This window comes from Pyrgilauda ruficollis, unplaced genomic scaffold (assembly GCF_017590135.1).
Source record: "Pyrgilauda ruficollis isolate IOZ18807 unplaced genomic scaffold, ASM1759013v1 scaffold97, whole genome shotgun sequence".
Taxonomy (NCBI): domain Eukaryota; kingdom Metazoa; phylum Chordata; class Aves; order Passeriformes; family Passeridae; genus Pyrgilauda; species Pyrgilauda ruficollis.
In genome coordinates, this window is record NW_024531821.1 from 1,145,549 (window position 1) to 1,164,937 (window position 19,389).

A 19,389-nucleotide genomic window follows, 5' to 3' on the forward strand; every position below is an offset into this window, starting at 1 on the left:
CAGCAGGGACATGGCACAGGTGGAAGCCCAGCTCCAGGCACTGGGTGCCACCTCTGCCTGCCCCAGGGGCTGGCATCTGCTGCAAGTGCTGCTGGCATTGCCTCGTTTCCCCCAGCAAATCCTCCCTCGGTTTGCCCCGTGCTGGCACTGCAGCAGCCTCTGGCACGGAGCTGTGGGCTCCAGGGCTTGCTGGCACCTCACAGCCCCAGCAGGGTGGCTCGTGGTAGCCCCAGGGGCTGGTTCTGGCCACCTGTGCTGGAGAACATTGTCCTTGCACAGCCTGTGAGGATGGAGGGACAGGAGCAGTGAGGGACAATGGCACCATCCCTCCCTGATGCCACGGGAATCCTCCACAGGTGATTTGTCTAAACCTGTCTGTGTGGGGTCAGTATTTTCTTAGGGGCAGCTCTGTTTGCAGGTTCCCACTCCTGCTCCCCCAGAGGGGCTCACACTCTGTCAGAGCTGCTGTTCCTGCCCCTGGGTGGAGGCAGAACATCCAGCACACGGATCCCTGCAGTGGGATTGGGATCAGGGTTGGGACCAGGCCATCCCATTGGGGCAGGGCTGTGCCAGGATGAACTGTGTGCCCTGCTGCTAAGAGGCTTTTCCATGTCCTCTCTCTCTCTGCTTTTCCCCATCACCATCTGCCTGCTGCAGGGCAAATCCTGCACTAATCCTGCCCAGCCTTCCCCAGCAACAGCAACAGCCACAGTGGAGCTGCACTGCCCGCCCTCCTGGGCTTCCGGTGGATTATTTCCTGTGAGGAAACAACCCACAGCCTCTCAAGTGACTTGTCATCCACCTCCCCAGGGAAAAAAAAATCATTTTATTATTTTAAATCAAAAGGATTTGACTTTTTTTGCCCCTCAAAGGGCACCAGTGCAGGTGAGAAGGGGAATGGAGTGCCAGAGAGCCCAGCCCTGCTGGGCACTCCTGCCCCAGTGTTCCCAGTGGGATCCCTGTAGTGCCCCTGCCACTGCTGGAATTTTAAAAAAACCAAAGGCCAAAGAGATGGAAGGAAAGAGCCTTTCCTTCCCCCATCTCCTCCCGTAAGTCATTTTCCCTGGCCTATTTTACAGGAACTGAAAATCTATTAGAGGAATGGCTTAATCCGGTTTGACTGTAATAATTAGGGTGCTTTAAAAACCCCTGACTAATCGTATAAAATGTGATTGTAGACAGCTCAGTGCACGACCCTTACACTTATCACTGGAGGTATTATTACAAACCAGAAACAGCTGGCAAGCACGGGGGAGGATAAATGGAATAAAAAATCACATGCAAAGGGACAGGGCCTGTTCCTTTTCTGATCTCAGGGCTGCGCCTTGAGCTGTCTCTGGAGCCCAGAGCACAAAGTCACCTCCAGTACCCCGACAGACACAGCTCAGCTGTTTGTGCCACTGTGCCCTGCCAGCCCTGTGGGCACCTCTTTTCCTCTTTGCCCTGGTTTTGCAGGCAGTCCAAGAGGATTGGAGTCAGACATTCCCCTCGGGGCACTGCAGATGTCTGGAGAGGCTTTTCCAAAGGCAGGCAGGCTCCATCAGGGAGGAGGATGGTTCAGGGTCATGGGGTTATAGCACAAAAGCAGCTCCTGCTTCCATGTCTTGCTTGGTGCCAATCTCCTTTTCTCTTGCTCTCCATCTTTCTCAAGCCCCAACCATTTCTCCCTTGCCTTCTCTTTGTGGCTCTGGGCTCAGCTGAGTTCCCACCTTGCCATCTCCACACCTTTGGTGCAGTTATTTTTTCCCACCTGTCCTGCCAGTTGTTCCCCAGGATTGCTGCCTGCCCAGGATGCCTGGTCCTGCCAGCTGAGCTCATCCCTGTGCTGCCCGTTCTCCTTCCACCCGCTCCAGGGGGGCAGCCACACAGCCCAGGCACCCTCCCCTGCAGCACTGACAGCTCTTCCAGGGGCCCACAAGGGAATTTTGGGGGAGCTCAAACTCTGCCAGAAGGGAGAAGATCACCCAAAGAGATTCCTGCTGCAGCAGGGTCAGGCACGGGGGGAGAAGCTGGAGCTGATGGACTTGGCCAGCAGAGAGGGGGACAGGGAGGGCTCTTTGTTCCTCAGATCAGCCAGAGCTGAGCCTGAACCCTCAGCCAGGCACAGCTCAGGAAAACATTGCTCTCCAGAGCCCCTCAAGGCTGCACAGAGAGCCCACAGCCCTGATGAGCCCGGGCTGTCACCAACACGCTCTTTAATCAGAGCTGAAAACTCACCATCAACCTTGAAGGAGGCTTTTAAAGACTGAAATAATAAGATGATGCACTACAATTCCAATTTTCTCCCTGTTCCTGTGATTAAAATACGTGGCTGAATCTTGGAAGCTCAACTGCAGCTTGCACAGGAGCTATAATAACAATATTCACAGTGGTGGCACTTGCAGCAGGAGTTGAGTTGTTTGGTTTCTTTTACTTTCCCCCTGAGTCTTTCCTGTTTTTTTTTTTTTTTATTCTGCTCTATACAGATTTTGATCTTTCCTTTATTAAATAGGAATGGTTATCCCCACAGACTCACTTATCTAGTAATAGCTAGAACCCTTTTAATTCAAGTGATTTGATTCCTGTTTTTTTTTTTTTTTTATTCAAGCAAACACACAGAGTATTACTGGGAAACTGCAATAGAATTGCATGGTTAAATTATCCCCTGACTCAATCCTGCACAGCACTGGAACCTTTCAATATATTTCACAAGTACTCAGTGCTGACCTCTAACACCAGAGTGGTTTCTCTCCTGTGGTAGCTCAATTTCACAACTCTGAATACACTTTTATTTTTTGGAGGAAAGCTATCCGAAGGTTTTACAAAATGTTCTTTAGCCTTTGGGAATGAGTCAATTTAATGCCAGGCTATCATTCCATTTCAAAGAGCCGAAGGAGTTGAGGCAACACAATCTGCTTTCTGAAGCATGTGAGATGAATACAGCTGTGGGTTTGTTACAAACCAAGCTGCAGAGTTTGGGCACAGAGCTCAACTTTCCCAAAGTTCAGCTGTGGCCCTTGGTTTGCCAGCTGCATTTCCTTTAACCTCCCATTCCAAGGAATGCCTGTATCAGGAAAAGATGGGAAGGGGGACATTGCTGCCAGGAAAAGTTCCTATAATCCACTGATTTTAAAATTAGGAGGAAGTCCATTGGAAGGAATTCCCATTAAAAGGGAATGGAGCTCCACTGTAAAGTAGAAGATGAGCTGCAGTTTAATTACTATTTTCCTATTGGAAATGGGTGAGAACATAGGGAATAAAATCCAAGCATTAAAAGGGGAAAATGGGAAGCTCTGGAAATGCCTCCTGAAATCCAGAGTCACCTTGGGGCTGGTGCAAGGTGCAGCCTCTGCCTGGCAGCACCACACAAATGCCACCCACCAAGAAAACCCACGGGAGCCACTCTCAGTCACATCGAACTTTATTTTAATCCCGTCAGAAAAGTTCAAGAATTACACCAAAAAATACTTCAGTCTCTGCTACCTACTGACAAAAAATACACCACAAAATTATAAACTGTTCAGTGGTTTTGCTGGAGTTGGGGCTGTTGGTGGAGGGGGTGGTTTGTACATTTTGAGTGAGAAATGAATTTACAGGTGGAAAGGGAAGGGAGGAGAGGGGGTCAGACAATGGTGTTTGGCACTACAGTTTTAGCTACACTATACAGTTATTTATCATGATGCCTGCAGGACTGAGGAGTTCTGCCCTCACACACTGCCCAGAGTCTCTGACATGGAGGACAAAACTGCCCAATGCGAGGGAAGAAGGGGCCAGTTCCTAATTTCCATCCCAGTCTAGCCAAAAATCTGAAAAAGCAGCTCAGACAAGGTGAACCTTGCCCTGCCTGTGCACTCTGCTCTTGCAGCTCTGGAAAAAGAGAATCCTTGGGGGTTTTTTAAATCCCACCAGCCTTGCACTAATCTCAAGAGCCATTTGTGGGGAGAGGATGTGTTACTCTGGGCAGGACTGGATTAAACTTGGGGTCTGCAAGCAGAGATTTGGATTTTACCTCTCTCTAGTGACATGGAAATGCTGAAGGAGCTGAAGCTGAAGGAGGGAAGCAGGAGCATCCCATTTCATGGGAAAATCAGGGGCTGAAAATTAGAGGCTCAATACTATCAGAACTTTTGAGATGCTTTTCTCATCATAATGGCATTTCTTTGAGCTTTGGTGGCCCTCAGGAGAGAGGTCCCAAAGGATGAAGCCTCATGGAAATTGCCAAAGCTCGTGCAGGGAATCTATGCCAGAAGCAGACTCTGAGTCCTGTGCTCAAAAGTTAATTCAAGATTTCACTACAGCAGCCTCTGCCTGCTCCCATCTTGCTCCATCTCCAAGCAGCAGCCTGGATTTCAGCCTCAGAGCCTGGCCAGGACCAGCAGCACTCTGGTGGCTCAATAGGAACTCCAGGAACTTTCTGGGTTTCCTTGGGGCACTGTGCAGGGTTTGTGTTTGCACGTGAGCATGTCTGGGGAAGGAGGGGATGCCTGTATTTCTCTCTCAGTGAATGAACACTGACACTGGATTCAATCTGACAGCAAAATATCTCCCCTTTGGCAAACCAAACAGCACCACAAAGTCTTTGTACCAGGTTCTGTCTACCCCTCCTGAAAGGATTCCAGCTCTTCCTTCACTGCGTGTGGAGCCTCTGTCACAGCTTTCCAGCACTGACAAAACTTGGTGGGATTCTCTTTGCTGCTTTTATCCTCTCTGGCTGTTTACCTAACTTGCTTTTTTTGTTTTTTAATTTATTTTTCTAACAAATAGTTAAGCAATGATTTAAAAATATTTTTACATCGTTAAGGTACAGTCAACATCAAACATGCCTTTGTACAAGAGCTCGACTCGGTAACAAATCAACGAGAACAACGCACAAAAAGAAATATCCACGAAGCTGATCCTGCACTTGGGTTGGATTCCCTCCTGCCCCGCTGCCAGCAGGGCACGCTCAGGTGTTGTCCCCCCTCCCTCCCGCTCCAGCTCCGCCCAGCTCGTTCCCTTTAATGACCTTCTGTCTTGGCAGCCTTGTTGTCGTGGCTGGCCGAGCCCGAGGGCAGCCAGGGGGACACGGCCCGGGAGCTGGTCTGCTTGGCCATGCTGTAGTGGCTGATGACGGTGTAGAACCTGCCCCGGGAGTTGGAATCCTGGGCTGAGTAGTAGGCGTCCAGCGAGGCGGGGATGCAGCGCTTGTGCTGGGAGGGGAAAGCACAAAGAGAAGCAGAGTGATGCCATCAGGGATGATTTCATGGCTCCTGTTTGCACTCACACTGCTGCAGCTGCCCTGCCAGAGCACCAAGCCGGGCTTGGCATTCCAAACCTGTTGCTATTGGCAACAGATGGCAGCAGATCTGAGAGATCGGGGCTGTGCAATGAGGGAGGGACCAAAGGGGCTGGGCTGGCTGAGCAGCTCTGCTCACCTGCTGGTCCCAGGCCAGAATCCATCCCCAGACAGGCAGGGGACAGGCAGAGGCAGCAAAAGCTGCTTTGTGCTGCTCTGTTAGAGAGTGTTACCCTGAGCAGTGGGATGAGCACCTGGTTGGGGATGGCAGGAGGCACAGCCCAATGGGGCAGCTCTTTTCACAAGTTCAGGTTTGGATTTGATTCTGAAATATGAAGGGATCTCAAAGCTCATCTCATTCCACCCCTGCCATGGCAAGGTCACCTTCCACTGTCCCAGGTGCTCCCAGCCCTGTCCAGCCTGGCCTTGGGCACTGCCAGGGATCCAGGGGCAGCCACAGCTGCTCTGGGCACTGTGCCAGGGCCTGCCCACCCTCTCCAGGAAGGATTTCTTCCCAATATCCAACTAAACCTTCTCTCTGTCACTTTGAAGCCATTCCCCCTTGTCCCCCCTTGTAAAGAGTCTCTCTCCATCTTTCTTGTAGCTCCTTCAGGTACTGGAGGCCACAATTAGGTCTCCCGAAAGCCTTTTCTTTTCCAGTGTGAACAATCTCAATTCTCCCTTTTTATATCACCTAAGAGAATAATTCACAATGATTAATACACCATCATCTTACTCTATTTTCCAGCTCACATATTATCCCCAGTGTGGTCAAAACTGTGAATTTATGAGTTTATTCACAGCGAGAAGTCAGTGAATTATTTTTCAAAATATATTTTTTTATCTCAGCAGAGCAGGCTGTGAATATTCAATACAAAATCACTGGGTTTTAGCAGTTGTTACACGGGTTTGCTCTTGATAAAGGCTCAAGAGCACCTAGAAGTGAACTACTTGAGGAAATTTGGATTTCTTTCACAAAGGACAGAGTGTCAGCACTGCAGCAGTTTGCTTTGCATTACAATGTATGCCAGTAAACATCAGTTACTTGGGAGTGTGGGAAGCAAATGCAGGATCCCAGCTGCAATAAATCCATTCACAAATATGAGGGATTGTTGCTGAACATCTGTCTGTAGTGTTCACCAAATGCTAATCCCAACAATTACACTGTAACAGTAGCTGATGGAGTCAGATGCATGTCCACATTTCCCAGAACACTTTTTCCATTTCAACACATTCCTGCCAAATGTTCTGTTTGGCCTGGTCAAAATAAAAAAAAAGCAGCCTGGGCTGTAACCATGCAGGCAATTAGAGCCTGTCATTAGCTCAGGCAATTCATCCTTCTGAAGTTCCTTACCTTATAAACAAATCCATCTGGGCAACTGTGGTCGTAAGTGAAGGCTTTGTACACCACAAGGAACACTATGCAGGCAAGGAATGCAAGAGCCAGGCTTATGAGGATGGTGACCTAGAAAAGAGGGATAATGTTACTGTACATATGTTAAAATGGCATATGAGCAACCTCATAATTAAATGACTTATAGGAACAGACATTGTAACAGACTGCAGCCTTCACTCCACCGTGCAGTACTTAACTAAGCATGGTAATTGACTGAATGCTGGATCCAATATCCTGGATTCCCACACCATTCCCATCCCCCCACGGACTTTCAACATTCCTGTGTTTAACCCCTTGCAAATGTACAGATTTTTTTGTAGTATTTGGTGCTCTCAGCTCTGGCCCAGCAGGACCCGGCAGCAGCCAGAATTCCCATTCCAGGTCTGATGTGTGTGGATGAAGGCCCTGGGACCAGGGCAGATCCCACTTTTCTGGGAGCAGGGAGGAGCAATGAGGTCTTTGTAGCTCACATCCCTTTGTGTCTCCTGGGCAATTCCACCAGGATAAATTGTGTCCTGCAGGAGAAAGGGGATCCTCCTCTGTTTCTCCAAGCTGTAAAAGGACAATATCCTGACTACTGACAAACCCCACAGTGTGTCCAAGAGTGGATGCTGGTGCTGGAGGCACCAGGCACAATTCCCTCTTTGGGGCTCAAATATTGCCCCTCTCCTCATGGCCCAGCAGGTCACCCTGTCTGTTTCTCTGCTGGAGCTCCCTTCTCTCCAGCTCCCCCCTAAATAGTTCATCCAACAGCAAGTTTTCTGTCCCCTCTCCATGTCTGGGTGGAGGCCCTGATCACTGATTTTTGCTGAGCTGTCTGTTCCTCAAGGACTGAGCCAGGAGCTGTAACACACTCCCATCCTCCCCTTTCCCAAAGCTTTCTTGGTCCCATAATTCCACAAAAACCCATCACATCCAAAAGTCAGGCAAGAGAGAGCTGTGGCGACTTATCTAGCAGGAGAGATTCCTGAATTCATTGTTAGATCAGAATATTTTAGAATAAAGGGTAAAAAGGTGAGACTGGGGCTAAGAGACTTTGTCAAGGACAAAGAGTTCACTGAAGCCCAGAGCTGCCTTTTAATGTTCCTGCTCGGATTAACTTCTCCTTGGGGCCTCATCTGCTGCAAAATGGGTCAATTAAGGCAAAGGCAGCAACAGAGGGAGCAGAATTTACTGTGGATCTAGGAGAACACTGTTAGGGAGTCCTGGGGTGCTGCAGAGGGAGCTGGCACTAAAGGAGTGCAGTTGTATGAACTGCACCAGTCCAACCAAGAAAATTTGGGATCCACCTCCTCTCAGACCCCCCTCAGAGGAGTGGATAGAAATATTTCAGAGCAGCTTTATGGCAGCCCTTGAGTTCCCTGGGAGAGTCTGTCCCTTTGTCCCTTTTCATGGTGATAAAGGCTCAGCTGGATTAAAGGCAGATGCAAATGGAATTTGACATGATTTGTGTCCCCAAAAGAAGTTGTACTACACATGAAAAAAAAAATTAAGTCCCTTTGGTATGGTAAAAAAGAGAGATTTCCTGGATTAAATATGCTCTACTTTTTCCAACAAGAGACGTGGGAAAAACAGATCCCTCCCCATAAAGAGCCAGCACAATCCTGGTGGCAGGTCAGTGTGGAGGAGCATTTCCCCTGTAGAACACATCCATCACCTCATCCCCATTTAAAAGGGAGTGCTAGGCCTGGCACTCCCTCTAATTCCAGTACTGAACCACGATGGCAATGACACAAGTGTCCTTTGAGGTTAATTTGAAGGCACTAGGACAAGATGTTCATCTAGTTCTACCAAAGCCAATGCTGAGGGGCAGCCCTGGCTAGAAACTGAGAAATAAGAAATGCTCAGCTCTCCAGTCTGGCTACTGTGCCCCAAATTAAATGTACAATGAGAAAAGAAATGTTGCTTGAAACTCAGCCTTCAGAAGAAGAAAGAACTGAGCTGTCTGGAGTGAGAATAAATGTTTCTTCATGGCTCTTCTGTTAAATCCCACGTGCATGCACAGCCTATGGAAATAACCATTAGAACTGCAATTTCAGGGGTTCTTTCCTCTTGTCCTCCCACTGAGTGCCTAAAAATAACAAATTCCCCTCTGCTCTGGCCAAGTGCTGGCACCCAGTTGATCATGACCCTGTGCTGAGCTCTCCCCTCCCTGCAGGCTGTAACTGAGCCCATTTTCACCCTCCTGCCTTTCCTGCACTCACAGAATTGCTGTGACAATATTACACCTGCTGATAAATGGTGGAAAATTGCTCCAGATGAAATGTCATGTAAGATGTTAAAACCCAAAGGAAAAGGAAGAGAAATCCACCCCCGGATATTCTGCCATGCCAGAGCTAAGATCCACCTCTCCAACTATTCCAGAGCTTACAAAGCTTCATTAACATTCAAACACCAAAGAATCACAGAGCTGCAATACCTAATAAACCTCCACTTTTTTTTTTATGATTAACACGAACCTTGGCAGTCTCTAAGCAATATAAACACTCACAGAGGGGAAATAAAATTTAGTGAGCAGATAAAACCTAGGAGTGCTGCAGGCATGAATCTGTCACATGTGACTGCTCGAGTGGGTGAAAGAAGGGGGGGATTTGCCTGCCCTCTCCTCAAAATCTCACATGATTCCCAAAGGTTCCCTTAAGAGGGAACAGAGAAAAGAGAACATCATTACCACACTGAAACATTCTCCCCATCCTCCAAAAAATGTGGGAGAGGCCCTTAACATCCATGAAGGATGATGTCAAGCTCCCATTAACAGCAGCACACTTGGGGTGGTTCTCCCTTTTCCCAAGATAAAGAAGATTTTTTGCATTTTCACACAGCACAGATGAATAAAAGGATCCATCCTCATCAGGCAGCAGGAGATCAGGTGCCAGCAGGTTTTGTGCCAGGCAGAGGATGCCTAATTGCAGTGGTGTTCCAGCTAACCTGGCTTTCATGCAGCCCATGGAAGCATCCTCCCTGCTCTCTTTGATTTCATCAGCTGCCCAGGATCTCCTTTTTCATCAAAAATTCCCTTTTTCCCCTCTCTCACTCCAGTACCAAGCTTTATTTAAAAGGCAACCAGAGAACAATGGCACATCCAAACAGCAGGGCATTTATTTAACAGCTTTTTTCCATTGCAAGGTTTTTACATTTTTATTTCCTATTCATATAATATATAATCATGGAGTGGCTTGGCTTGGAAGGGATCTCACAGATCATCTCATTCCATGGGCAGGGAACCCCTTCCACTGTCCCAGGCTGCTCCCAGCCCTGTCCAGCCTGGCCTTGGGCACTGCCAGGGATCCAGGGGCAGCCACAGCTGCTCTGGGCACCCTGTGCCAGGGCCTGCCCATCCCACAAGGAAGAATTTTTCACCAACATCCAACCTAAATTTCCCCTCTTTAAGAGTGGGTGGCACCTCTTAGATACCAGGCATGACTTTATTTCTAGATTTCTGGTAAATCAGTGTTTGACTGTGGACACTTTTCTCCCTGCTTATACACTTAAACCAGGAGCAGAGCCAAGAAGATGCCAACCAAGAAAAGCCTTGCTGCCTACAGGAAAAGCAGCCAGGCCCAGAGAAGAGATAAAAATCATTTATCACAGAAAAATTCCTACAAAATTCTGCACCATTTTCCTACTCTCTGCAGCTGTAATGTGAATTAGGGATCTCAGAAGCCTCTGCTGCCTATTTCTGTTCCTGTACTCTTCTCAGCTTCTTCACAAAATTCCAGTTTCTCAGGAAAGGATCCCACTGCTGCTGCCATGTCTGGTTCTACAAGATACCTTCAGTGTTGCTGGGTATTGGGAAATTTTGTGACCTTTAATAGGCAATTCAGCTGAAGAAATTCTCTTGGTTTTAATTTTTCTCTTTGTAGAAGAAAGGCAAAGAACAAGGCAGAATTTGTTATGAACAAAACTGGCAGAAATTCTGTGAAGGTTATTTCAGAGAGGAGCTTAAGAGCTGTGCTTGGAGAGGCAGCAAACCTTTTCCTGTAGTTTATGGCAATTCCATTACACCTGAAAACCCATCAGTCCCTGACAACCCAGTTAACTTGCAGAAAAAAAAAAAAAATCACAAAATCATCTAAGGGCATCCAAATACATCCATGCACTCCTGAATCCATTATAAGGATTTCTGCTTGACAATGAAAAATTCAGGAGGGCAATTTTTTCCCCTTCATGCCATAACTTGTTCCAGCTGATAAAGAGATGGAAGATTGACACCATCAGATTGCACATGGAAGGTGCAGTTAAAGGATCAGGAGCTCCTGGATGCAGCTAGCCTGGTGGCCTCTGTGTATTCCAGGATGGAATCCAAGTGCAAACGCCCAAATCCAGGTTGTTATTGCAAGGACACTCCGGTGTGTCAGCAGGGAGGAGGCACAGGCTGCCAGGACACTGAGGTGGATCAAGCAGGGGTGAGGTACCCCCCAAATTCACCCCAGGAAGAGCTGCCCCACTGTCCCAACTCTGTCAAAAAATTGCTATGATGCTTTGGCCAGCACCCAGACACCCTGATCTACCCTGGCAGTGAAAATGATCTGACTGCACTTCTTCAAAAATGTCATTTCACTCTCCACTGTTAAAAATATTTTTGTAATAAGTTGCTGATTTTGCTGATCTGTTGGCAACAGCTTCGCCTCCGAAATTTTGAAAGGCTAACTGCAAAAAAATGTGACACAATTGGGTCTTCAGATTTGCTTAGTACTGCTCAAGGAGATGTAGGATTTGTTCTTTATTATTACAGCACAGCTTTATCCCAGATGGTGTCCAGAGTCTTAAGAAGCATTGTTTAAGAGATGCTTTGTAAGAGGAAAATGTCCTTAGTCATGTCTCTACATTTTCAGGGCTATGGGAAAATACTCCTTAGTGCTGTGAGGTTTCTTAATGAAGTTTTAAGGTGGGTGGGATTTTTTGGTCCTTTAACTTACATTTCATAATCATAAACCAATCTGGTCCCAGTTCTCATAAGAACAGATGAGGATGGGGTAATCCTGGGGGTCAGGAACTTCTCCCATCTGCTCCTGGGCTGATCCCCAGTGGGCAGCAGGAAGGGGCTGGGATTGTGCCCTTGTGGTGAGACCCCCAGCCCTGGGCCAGCCCTGCAAGGACCTGGAGCTGCTGGAGAGATCCAGAGGAGGCACCAGGGATCAGAGGGATGGGGATGGAGCAGCTCTGCTGGGAGAGCTGGGATTGTTCACCTGGACAGGAGAAGCTTTGGGGTGACACAATTGTGGCCTCACAGTGCCTGGAGAAGCTACAGGGAAGATGGAGAGAGATTTTACAAGAGCCTGGAGTGACAGGACAAGGGAGAATGGCTTCACACTGACAGAGAGCAGGGTTAGATGGGATATTAGGAAAAAAAATTACTGTGAGGGTGGGCAGGCCCTGGCACAGGGTGCCCAGAGCAGCTGTGGCTGCCCCTGGATCCCTGGCAGTGCCCAAGGCCAGGCTGGACAGGGCTGGGAGCCACCTGGGGTAGTGGAAGGTGTCCCTTCCATGGCAGGGGGTGGCACTGGATGGGCTTTAAGGCCCCTTCCAACCCAAGCAATTCTGGGATTCTCTGTTCCATGGGTTTCTTTCAGCCCACACAGCCCAGCAATGAAATCCCAAAACACTCACAGAGTGCAGAGAGGCTCATTTATCCAAGTACCCCAAAGCCTCAGAAGAGTGCACTTGAAACAGCACTGGCTGTCTCTGTGCCAATTTCCCCTCCCAGCCATGTCCCCCTGGGCTCTGCCCATCTCTGCACACCCCAGCCCACCGTGACAACACCAGAGAACCTCTCCAAGTCTGCACATCTTAAAAAGAAACATCACTTTTCCAGGATAGCCAGCAGCAATTCCTCTGCTCTGCACCTCCTAAAGCTGTGAGAGCAGCACGAGTGTGGAAGGAGCACACCGTGTTTCTAAGCAATTTGTCAAATAATTAAATTATGCACACAATAACTAGCTGGCTCAATTATATTAGCCAGTCTCCATCATGTAATATAATTTCTAGTGGCTGTTTAGGCACTAATAGCCTCAGATCTTTTTAACAGTGTCTGGTGCCAGCTGTGGGCTGCGTGACATCTCCCTGTGCCAAGTCAAACCCCTTGGATGGAAAATTCATGGCTCTGTTTCCAAGCCCCCGTTCCTTATGCAAGTTCTAAATGCCATTTTAAATAAGGCTGCTGCACCAATGAATATCAGTGAATTTCCATTTAGGTAAATAAAAAGCTCTGTTGGGTTTGCTTTCTCTTTTCTGCTATTTAATGCCATAAAAAATTCCTTCATCAAGCAGGCAGGTATAGTGAGATGGGGTGATGTTGTTTCTAGGAACACCAAATTAAAACATGGCCATTTTGGCAGACCAGACAGGTTTTTAAAGGTGTTTTTTCCCTCCTGCTATAAGAATATTTTCTTTCTTTTTCAATTGTCAGAAGCCTTCCCACTGAAGCTAGGTGATCTTTCAGGTCCCTCCTGGCCAGCCCAGGCCATTCAATGATTCTGTGTCTGTTACCTCCAAAAGAAATGGAGCAGAGCCTCCAAATTAAACAAGTGGGGTGACTCAAGAACTGTTCAGAAAGGAGCTTTTCTTCCCAAAGCCACATCCTGAGAACACCTGGCAGCCCATTTAAGGAGCTGAGCGATGCTGGAACTTCCTTCCAGATCCCTAATTTGAGGTGTTTTTTCAATTAGTGGGACTGCAGCAGACAGAAACATCCTCTCCAAGCCTTCCTGACGTGCAGCCCTTCCCTGCTGCCCTGGCACAGCCTTGGCTGTGACATTTCCTCTGGTCACTCCACGTGGGACATGGCAATGGATGCCTCAGTTCATCACAGGCCCTTTTTAAATGCATTAACAGGAACACAAGATAAATCAAGTCATCAATAAACTGTCTCCTTGCCTGCCCTTTGCCTGCCAAGACTCAACCTCTGCACAGTCTCATGAATGCAAAATTGTCCCCTCTCCCCTGATGCTGGATTTGGTGCAGGGAAAGCTTTGGGAGCCCTGAGCAAGAATGGATTTGGGGATTAGCTCATGGCAACACACCTGGAACTGCAGGTTGTGTTCCCTGCTCTGCTCCTGCCTTTTCCTGACACCTGACATCCCTCCAAACCCAGCTCCAGAGCTCACTCCTCACTCAGACAACCCCAGCCAGAGCCACCCACAGCTGCAAACACCTAAATTCCCCAAATCTTGGCTTTTTCTGAGGCAAAACCACCCAAAGACCAGCACCATGCCACAGCCAAGGATGGTGGCTGGCTCTAGGGAAAAGCTGAGGTGCATTTGCTTTGTGAAATTACCTTCTTCCAAAGGTCAGGCTTGCATGAATTAAAGCACCCCTGTTCAGTGCACTCTTGTGCCTGAAGAAAATAATCACTTAGAAGTTTGTTCCTTCAAGAAGGGCAACAAATTCACCTGTATTTCAGCATTTATGTCTCCCATCATGAGTAGGAAATAATATTTCTACATTCATGGTTCAGTACACCCATTTCTCCTTAAAAACTTATTATATGTGTGCTTTATAGGAGAACAAAGTGAGGACTTGGTGAGCAAAGTGTCCCCTGGGTAACTTAAGAATTAAAAGCCTTTCCATTTTGAATTAGAAAGATGAGGCTTTATTGCTGCAAATGACTTACAAGAGCCACTCTTTTAAAAGCAAACAAGAGAAATGAGTAATCGAGGTGATTATGCTGCCTCCAAAGGCACCAGGCCAGTTCCATTAGCTGTGGATCCGACCCAACAGGCTTTAATACATCTGCAAGTACCAACAAGAGGCAGCTCAGCTCTGCTTAACATTCAATCACAGCCTGGGCTGCTTTAGAGAGAGTGAAACATTGCATGGAGAAATTTGTGTCACTGAAGCTTTGCACTTTCTTGATTATTATTTTTTTTAGCATTCAGTGGTCTGGCTATAAGACTCCAAATGCACTTTCCAACAGGCAATAAATTCTGCTTTGGTTTCACTCAGGTGAAAATTCTTTCCTGCTCCTCCATCCTGCTTGGTGTCTTTTGATACAGTGGCCACACCAGCATTAAATATCTTTCATTTCACCTCAAATGCTGACAGGAAAATTGCCCAACATACAGATTTCCTGTGGGGTGCCAGAGGCAAGTGCAGAGTGGTGTTAGAGACAGAGATGCAGTGTAAGAAATCCTCCAGGCCCAATGGGAACTGCAATTACATCCTGGAATTAGCACCAGGGGTATCTCCATGTGGTCGCTTATGGAAATATTTTCAAGCATTTTGTTCCAAAGCCAAGAGTCAGTTGAGGTTTCTGCTCTGTAAATCTTTTTCCTTCAATATATTCTGGTTTGAAGAATGAATTTTCAGCAGGTATACCCCATAAAAATGCAGGCATGTGAATATTCTCTGTGACTTCCACTTTTAGAGATTTTCTGCAGAACAATTCACTTTCTTCTTCTCTCCAAAAATCAATTAAATGGAAAAAAAACCCCAAACCAAGACTGAACAAATCTCTTCAGCTGATTATTCTGTTAGTGCTTACAGATGGCAAAAATAAAGAGAGTCAGGGCTTTTCCTGACTTTGTAAAAGAGTATCTATGTGTGTAAAACTAACATAAAACAAGAATGCACTGTAAGGAATGATCCACTTCCTATTAAAAAAAATGAATTTGGGTTTTTTTCCTTTGCTTTGTTAAGTGGTCCCTAAGCCAGTAGAGAGCATTCCAGTTAAATCAAAATAGATTTTTCTTGTGTGTTTTAGACATGGACATGACATTTTTGGGCCCTTGCCTGTAGAAAACAATTAAGGAATTAGCTGGGAGTTCTTACAAAACCCCCAGACTCCTACCCAGACAGAGGAAACCCTGCAGGGTTTATAGCAATACCTGGCGCTGTGATCAGACAGATCTGTTCCCTGGCAGCTGAGCCACAAATCCCCACTCAGTTCATGCTCACAGCTCCTGATTGCCACTGATAATCACAAACGGCTCCATCAATCTGCCTCATGCAGCCTGGGAGAGCCACTGGGACAAATGTGACCTGTCCTCTTCTCAGAAATCCTCAGAAGAAGGATTTCTGAGCTCAGGCAGAAAGATGAGGAGCACCATTTCTCACCTGTTTGCATGCACAGTGAGAGCCTGGAACCTCACAGGTGTGAGTTTGCATCAAGGCCAGGCAGGGCTGGGCAGTGTTTTTTGGGAAAAAAGAACCTGTGACCTTCTGAATGCACTGGAAATATTCAGCCTCCAAAGAGGCAGCTTTGGCTCCACACTCAAGTCATCCACCACAGTCTGGAGAACACTTAGGAGCAGTGAGAGCTGCCTGAAACCCCTGCAGGAACTCACCCACTGCATCCACAGGGAGAGGAGATTGCCTGGAGACAGCTGGGAACTCCCAAAGGGAGGGAATATTCCTCCAAAGCACCCCCTTCCTACTGACACTCTCTCTGAGTGCAAGGTTCCAGAGAAAAGCCCGGTTCCAGCCCTGCTGCTGGTGCCACTGCTCCCTGTGCCTGTCACATCTCTGCTTCTCCTCTGCTTTGTCCCTCGTTCTCCTGCATCCTGAAAACGACGTCTGAGCCCCAGCAGCAATTCCCAGCAGAGGGAGAAATCCCTGTGTACAGCCGTTCAGGGTAAGGGATCCTCCACGGCCACTCTGCAGCTCAGATAACCGATGGGATGTGGCAGTTGCCATGGCAACGCTGGCGCTGATAGCATTGGAAAGCAGAGGGAGTCCTTTCACCAGGAGTTACTCCTGCCCCGTGGGAACTCAACAATTAAAGGAGACTTTAAAATTTATTTACCTATGAATGGGTACAATGAAAATCCCCAGCTGCTTTTATGGGATTTCTTTGCAGGTTAGAGGAAGAACTATCAGCATAAAGAAACAGCCTACAGGGAAAGCAGAACATCCCAGGAGGAGTTTGCAGGATCCATGGCATGGATGGGAAGTTTGGGAAGGGGGAGCAGGAATGGCACATTTGGGGCTCTGTGTGTGCAGCAAAGTGTGAATTCCCTGGGGATTTGATGGCTCACCTTCCAGTGGGGGCATCTTCCATTTAGCAAAGCTGTTACCAACAGGAAATTATTCCCTGGCCCAGAAAAATATTTTTTAATTAGGAGCCAAGCATTCCAGGTATTGGCTTGGGTTTGATGATGTACAATTCTTGCATCACGGTCTGTTTTGTAGGGTGTGGCTGGAGACAAAGAGATTTTGTTCTATATCTTTCACATTAAGTCAGAAGAAAAGAATTGTTGCAGTATGAGCATTTCAACAACAGAAGCACTTGAATGGGTTCCACTACATTTTAAGGATCTGATGAAAAGTGTGGGCAAGAATTACATCCACTGGTTCCTGGATCTGCATGTGCCAGAGCAGTTTCAGGGTGGAGAGAGGAGAGGGGTGATCTAATGATAAGAAATTGTCACTGCACACTCAACAGGGACAGATGACACAGCCAGTGACTCTGAAAATGCATCTTGCCAAATTGCAGCAAGAAGAATGAAGTTCCCAGTCTTCATCAATACTTGCAGATGATTTCTCCAGGTAGATAAATTGCTTGCAAAAAACATCTTGAATTTATCAACTTCTCCCCCGTACACCCACTCCCAACTTGTTCTGTTAAAGACAAGTACTGAGTTTAATTATTCCAACTCTGAAAACATCAACTTTCTAAAGAAACTGATCCATGAAAAGGAAAGAACTGTAGAAGACTTGAGACGTCAGATAACTATGGGAGGTAACTATCACCCAGCTAACAATAAATCATTACCTTCCTGAAAATATTTAATAGATTTGTGGCAGTGGTGAGGAAGGGCTCAGACTGGTGTAACAAAGAGACCAGTTTGTGTAAAACCAGAAAGGGGCCGGCAGTTCCAGGTGTCCAATTCTCTGTAGGCCTACATAGAAAGGCCACTCCAGCACCTCTTCTGGTGCTATCCAAATAAATCAGTGCTGCTGGATGATTTCTGGGCTATCTGGGCTGGTTGGAAGAGAAAAGGAGTCAGTGAAAACCCTGTTCTCCAGAAGTAACAAGACTTCATTTGGTGGGGAATCTGCCTAAAAAGCAAAAGGGATTCAATCTCTTTTCAGCACTGACAGAAATAAGGGCAGAATGATTACTCACATATGAGAGACTGTTCTTTAAAAAAGTACAGTGGGGTATCACTGGTGAGAAGGAGCAGGAAGCCTCAGATGCAGAGGGTTAGAGCTGCCACCCCACAGAGGAATCAGAGCCACATTTACAAATCCTCTCTAAGGCACCTCAGTGTTGTCACAGGATGGCAAAGCCCAGGAACAGGAGATCCCTTCAAAGCACTGCAAATGAAAGGGAAATAGCAGCCACCCTTCCCCCTCAGCCTGGGAAACCTCAGCTGCTGCAGAACAAGATCTCTGCAGCTCAAAAACCTCCTAGAGGAACACACTCCAAAGGTAGAAGCAGTCTGGAGAAGGCAAGGTCTATAAATCACTGCCTGTCAGCTTAGAAAAATGTTCCCTTTGCTTCTCTGTGGAGGAGTAAAATGAGAAAAGAAATTTCTTTTCTGTATGGATGGTTCAACCATAAGGTTATTTTAACATCATTTTTTTGTAACCCATCTACACACAACTATTTAAACAGTTTTTTTTAAAGGAGGTATGGGCTGACTCATGCAGCTGAAGAATCAGCCTAATTGGTCAAACTTCCAGGACAGTGTGTGCTGAGCTGGAGAGAATCATAATCTCATCTATTAGGGGATGTGACAAGAGGCAGGAGCTATCTCAGATTCCTGGAAGAGCTGGTGTGAAATAAGAACCGTTGCCTAGGGACAGTCTCTTCTTTATGATAATTAAAGAGCTCAGATCTGGGCTATTCTGCATGGATGAAAAATATGCAAGCATAAGCTTAAATTCTGGCTTGGGCTTGTTCATGTGAGAAAGTTGTCTAATAATTCATTAGTTTCTTCAATAAAAGATACCCAAAAGGCAGGGAAAAGGGCATCTGTGGACTTGGCTGGCAGGTTCACGTGGTCTCAAAACTTCTTCCAGATGTCTTGGTCTTCTGTAGCACAAAACCAGAGAACTGCAGCCTCTTTTCCCAGGCAGCCAGCCCCAGGACAGGAGGAAATGGCCTCAGGCTGGACAGCAGCAGGAATTTCTCCATGGAAAGGGTGCTCAGGCACTGGTAGGGGCTGCCCTGGAGGTGTTCAAGGAATTCCTGGAGGTGGCACTCAGTGCTCTGGGCTGGGGACAAGGTGGGGATTGGTCACAGCTTAGACTCGATGGTCTTGGAGAGGTTTTCCACCCTCAAAAGGGCAAAAGAGAATATGATGATCACAGTTATATCATCTTTTTTAAAGCTTTTAAAAATGTAGCCAAACTGAGATCATAAAAGTTAAGTATTTACTGTGATTTGCTCTTACAAAAAAAAAACAAATGTAAGATGATTTCATCAGTACCAGATAATAGGGCAGCTTATAACCAGAGGGCAGGGTTTTTAATAACTTCACTAAAAATATGCACTGAGACAAAAATGTGGTGCAATAAAAAGTACAAAAGGTAATAAATATTAGCTATTATCTCAGCTCATTTTGTCAGGAAATAATACTACAAATTTAATGGGATACATGGAAGCCTTATGAAAAAAGCAGGCAGGGAGAGGCTTAGACTCTTATCCAATATTAGAGCAGAGGCTGCCTGATGAATAAGTAGACATTGAAGAGCAGAGAATGAACATCATATGGATTTTAGGGAAAGGAAATAGCTCAAAAATGAAACTGTGATGCTGCCAGGCTCTATAGGAAGAGGCCCAGCTCCCACCTCT

At 46.8% G+C, this 19,389-nt stretch overlaps 1 protein-coding gene across 2 annotated transcripts in view; it reads right to left on the minus strand.

Moving 5' to 3' along the window:
* Positions 1 to 4,723: 4,723 nt before the first annotated feature.
* NSG2 (neuronal vesicle trafficking associated 2) overlaps positions 4,724 to 19,389 on the minus strand; it is a 29,870-nt gene continuing 15,204 nt past the window's right edge. Inside the window, exons 4-5 of one of the 2 annotated variants that reach the window (XM_041489967.1) lie at positions 6,609 to 6,719; positions 4,724 to 5,168 (exon numbers count right to left, since the gene is read on the minus strand). In XM_041489967.1, the coding sequence (XP_041345901.1) occupies positions 4,977 to 5,168; positions 6,609 to 6,719 (303 nt within the window). In that variant the 3' untranslated portion in view covers positions 4,724 to 4,976. The remainder of the gene's footprint in view (positions 5,169 to 6,608; positions 6,720 to 19,389) is intronic. The other variant, XM_041489968.1, reaches the window with a different exon arrangement.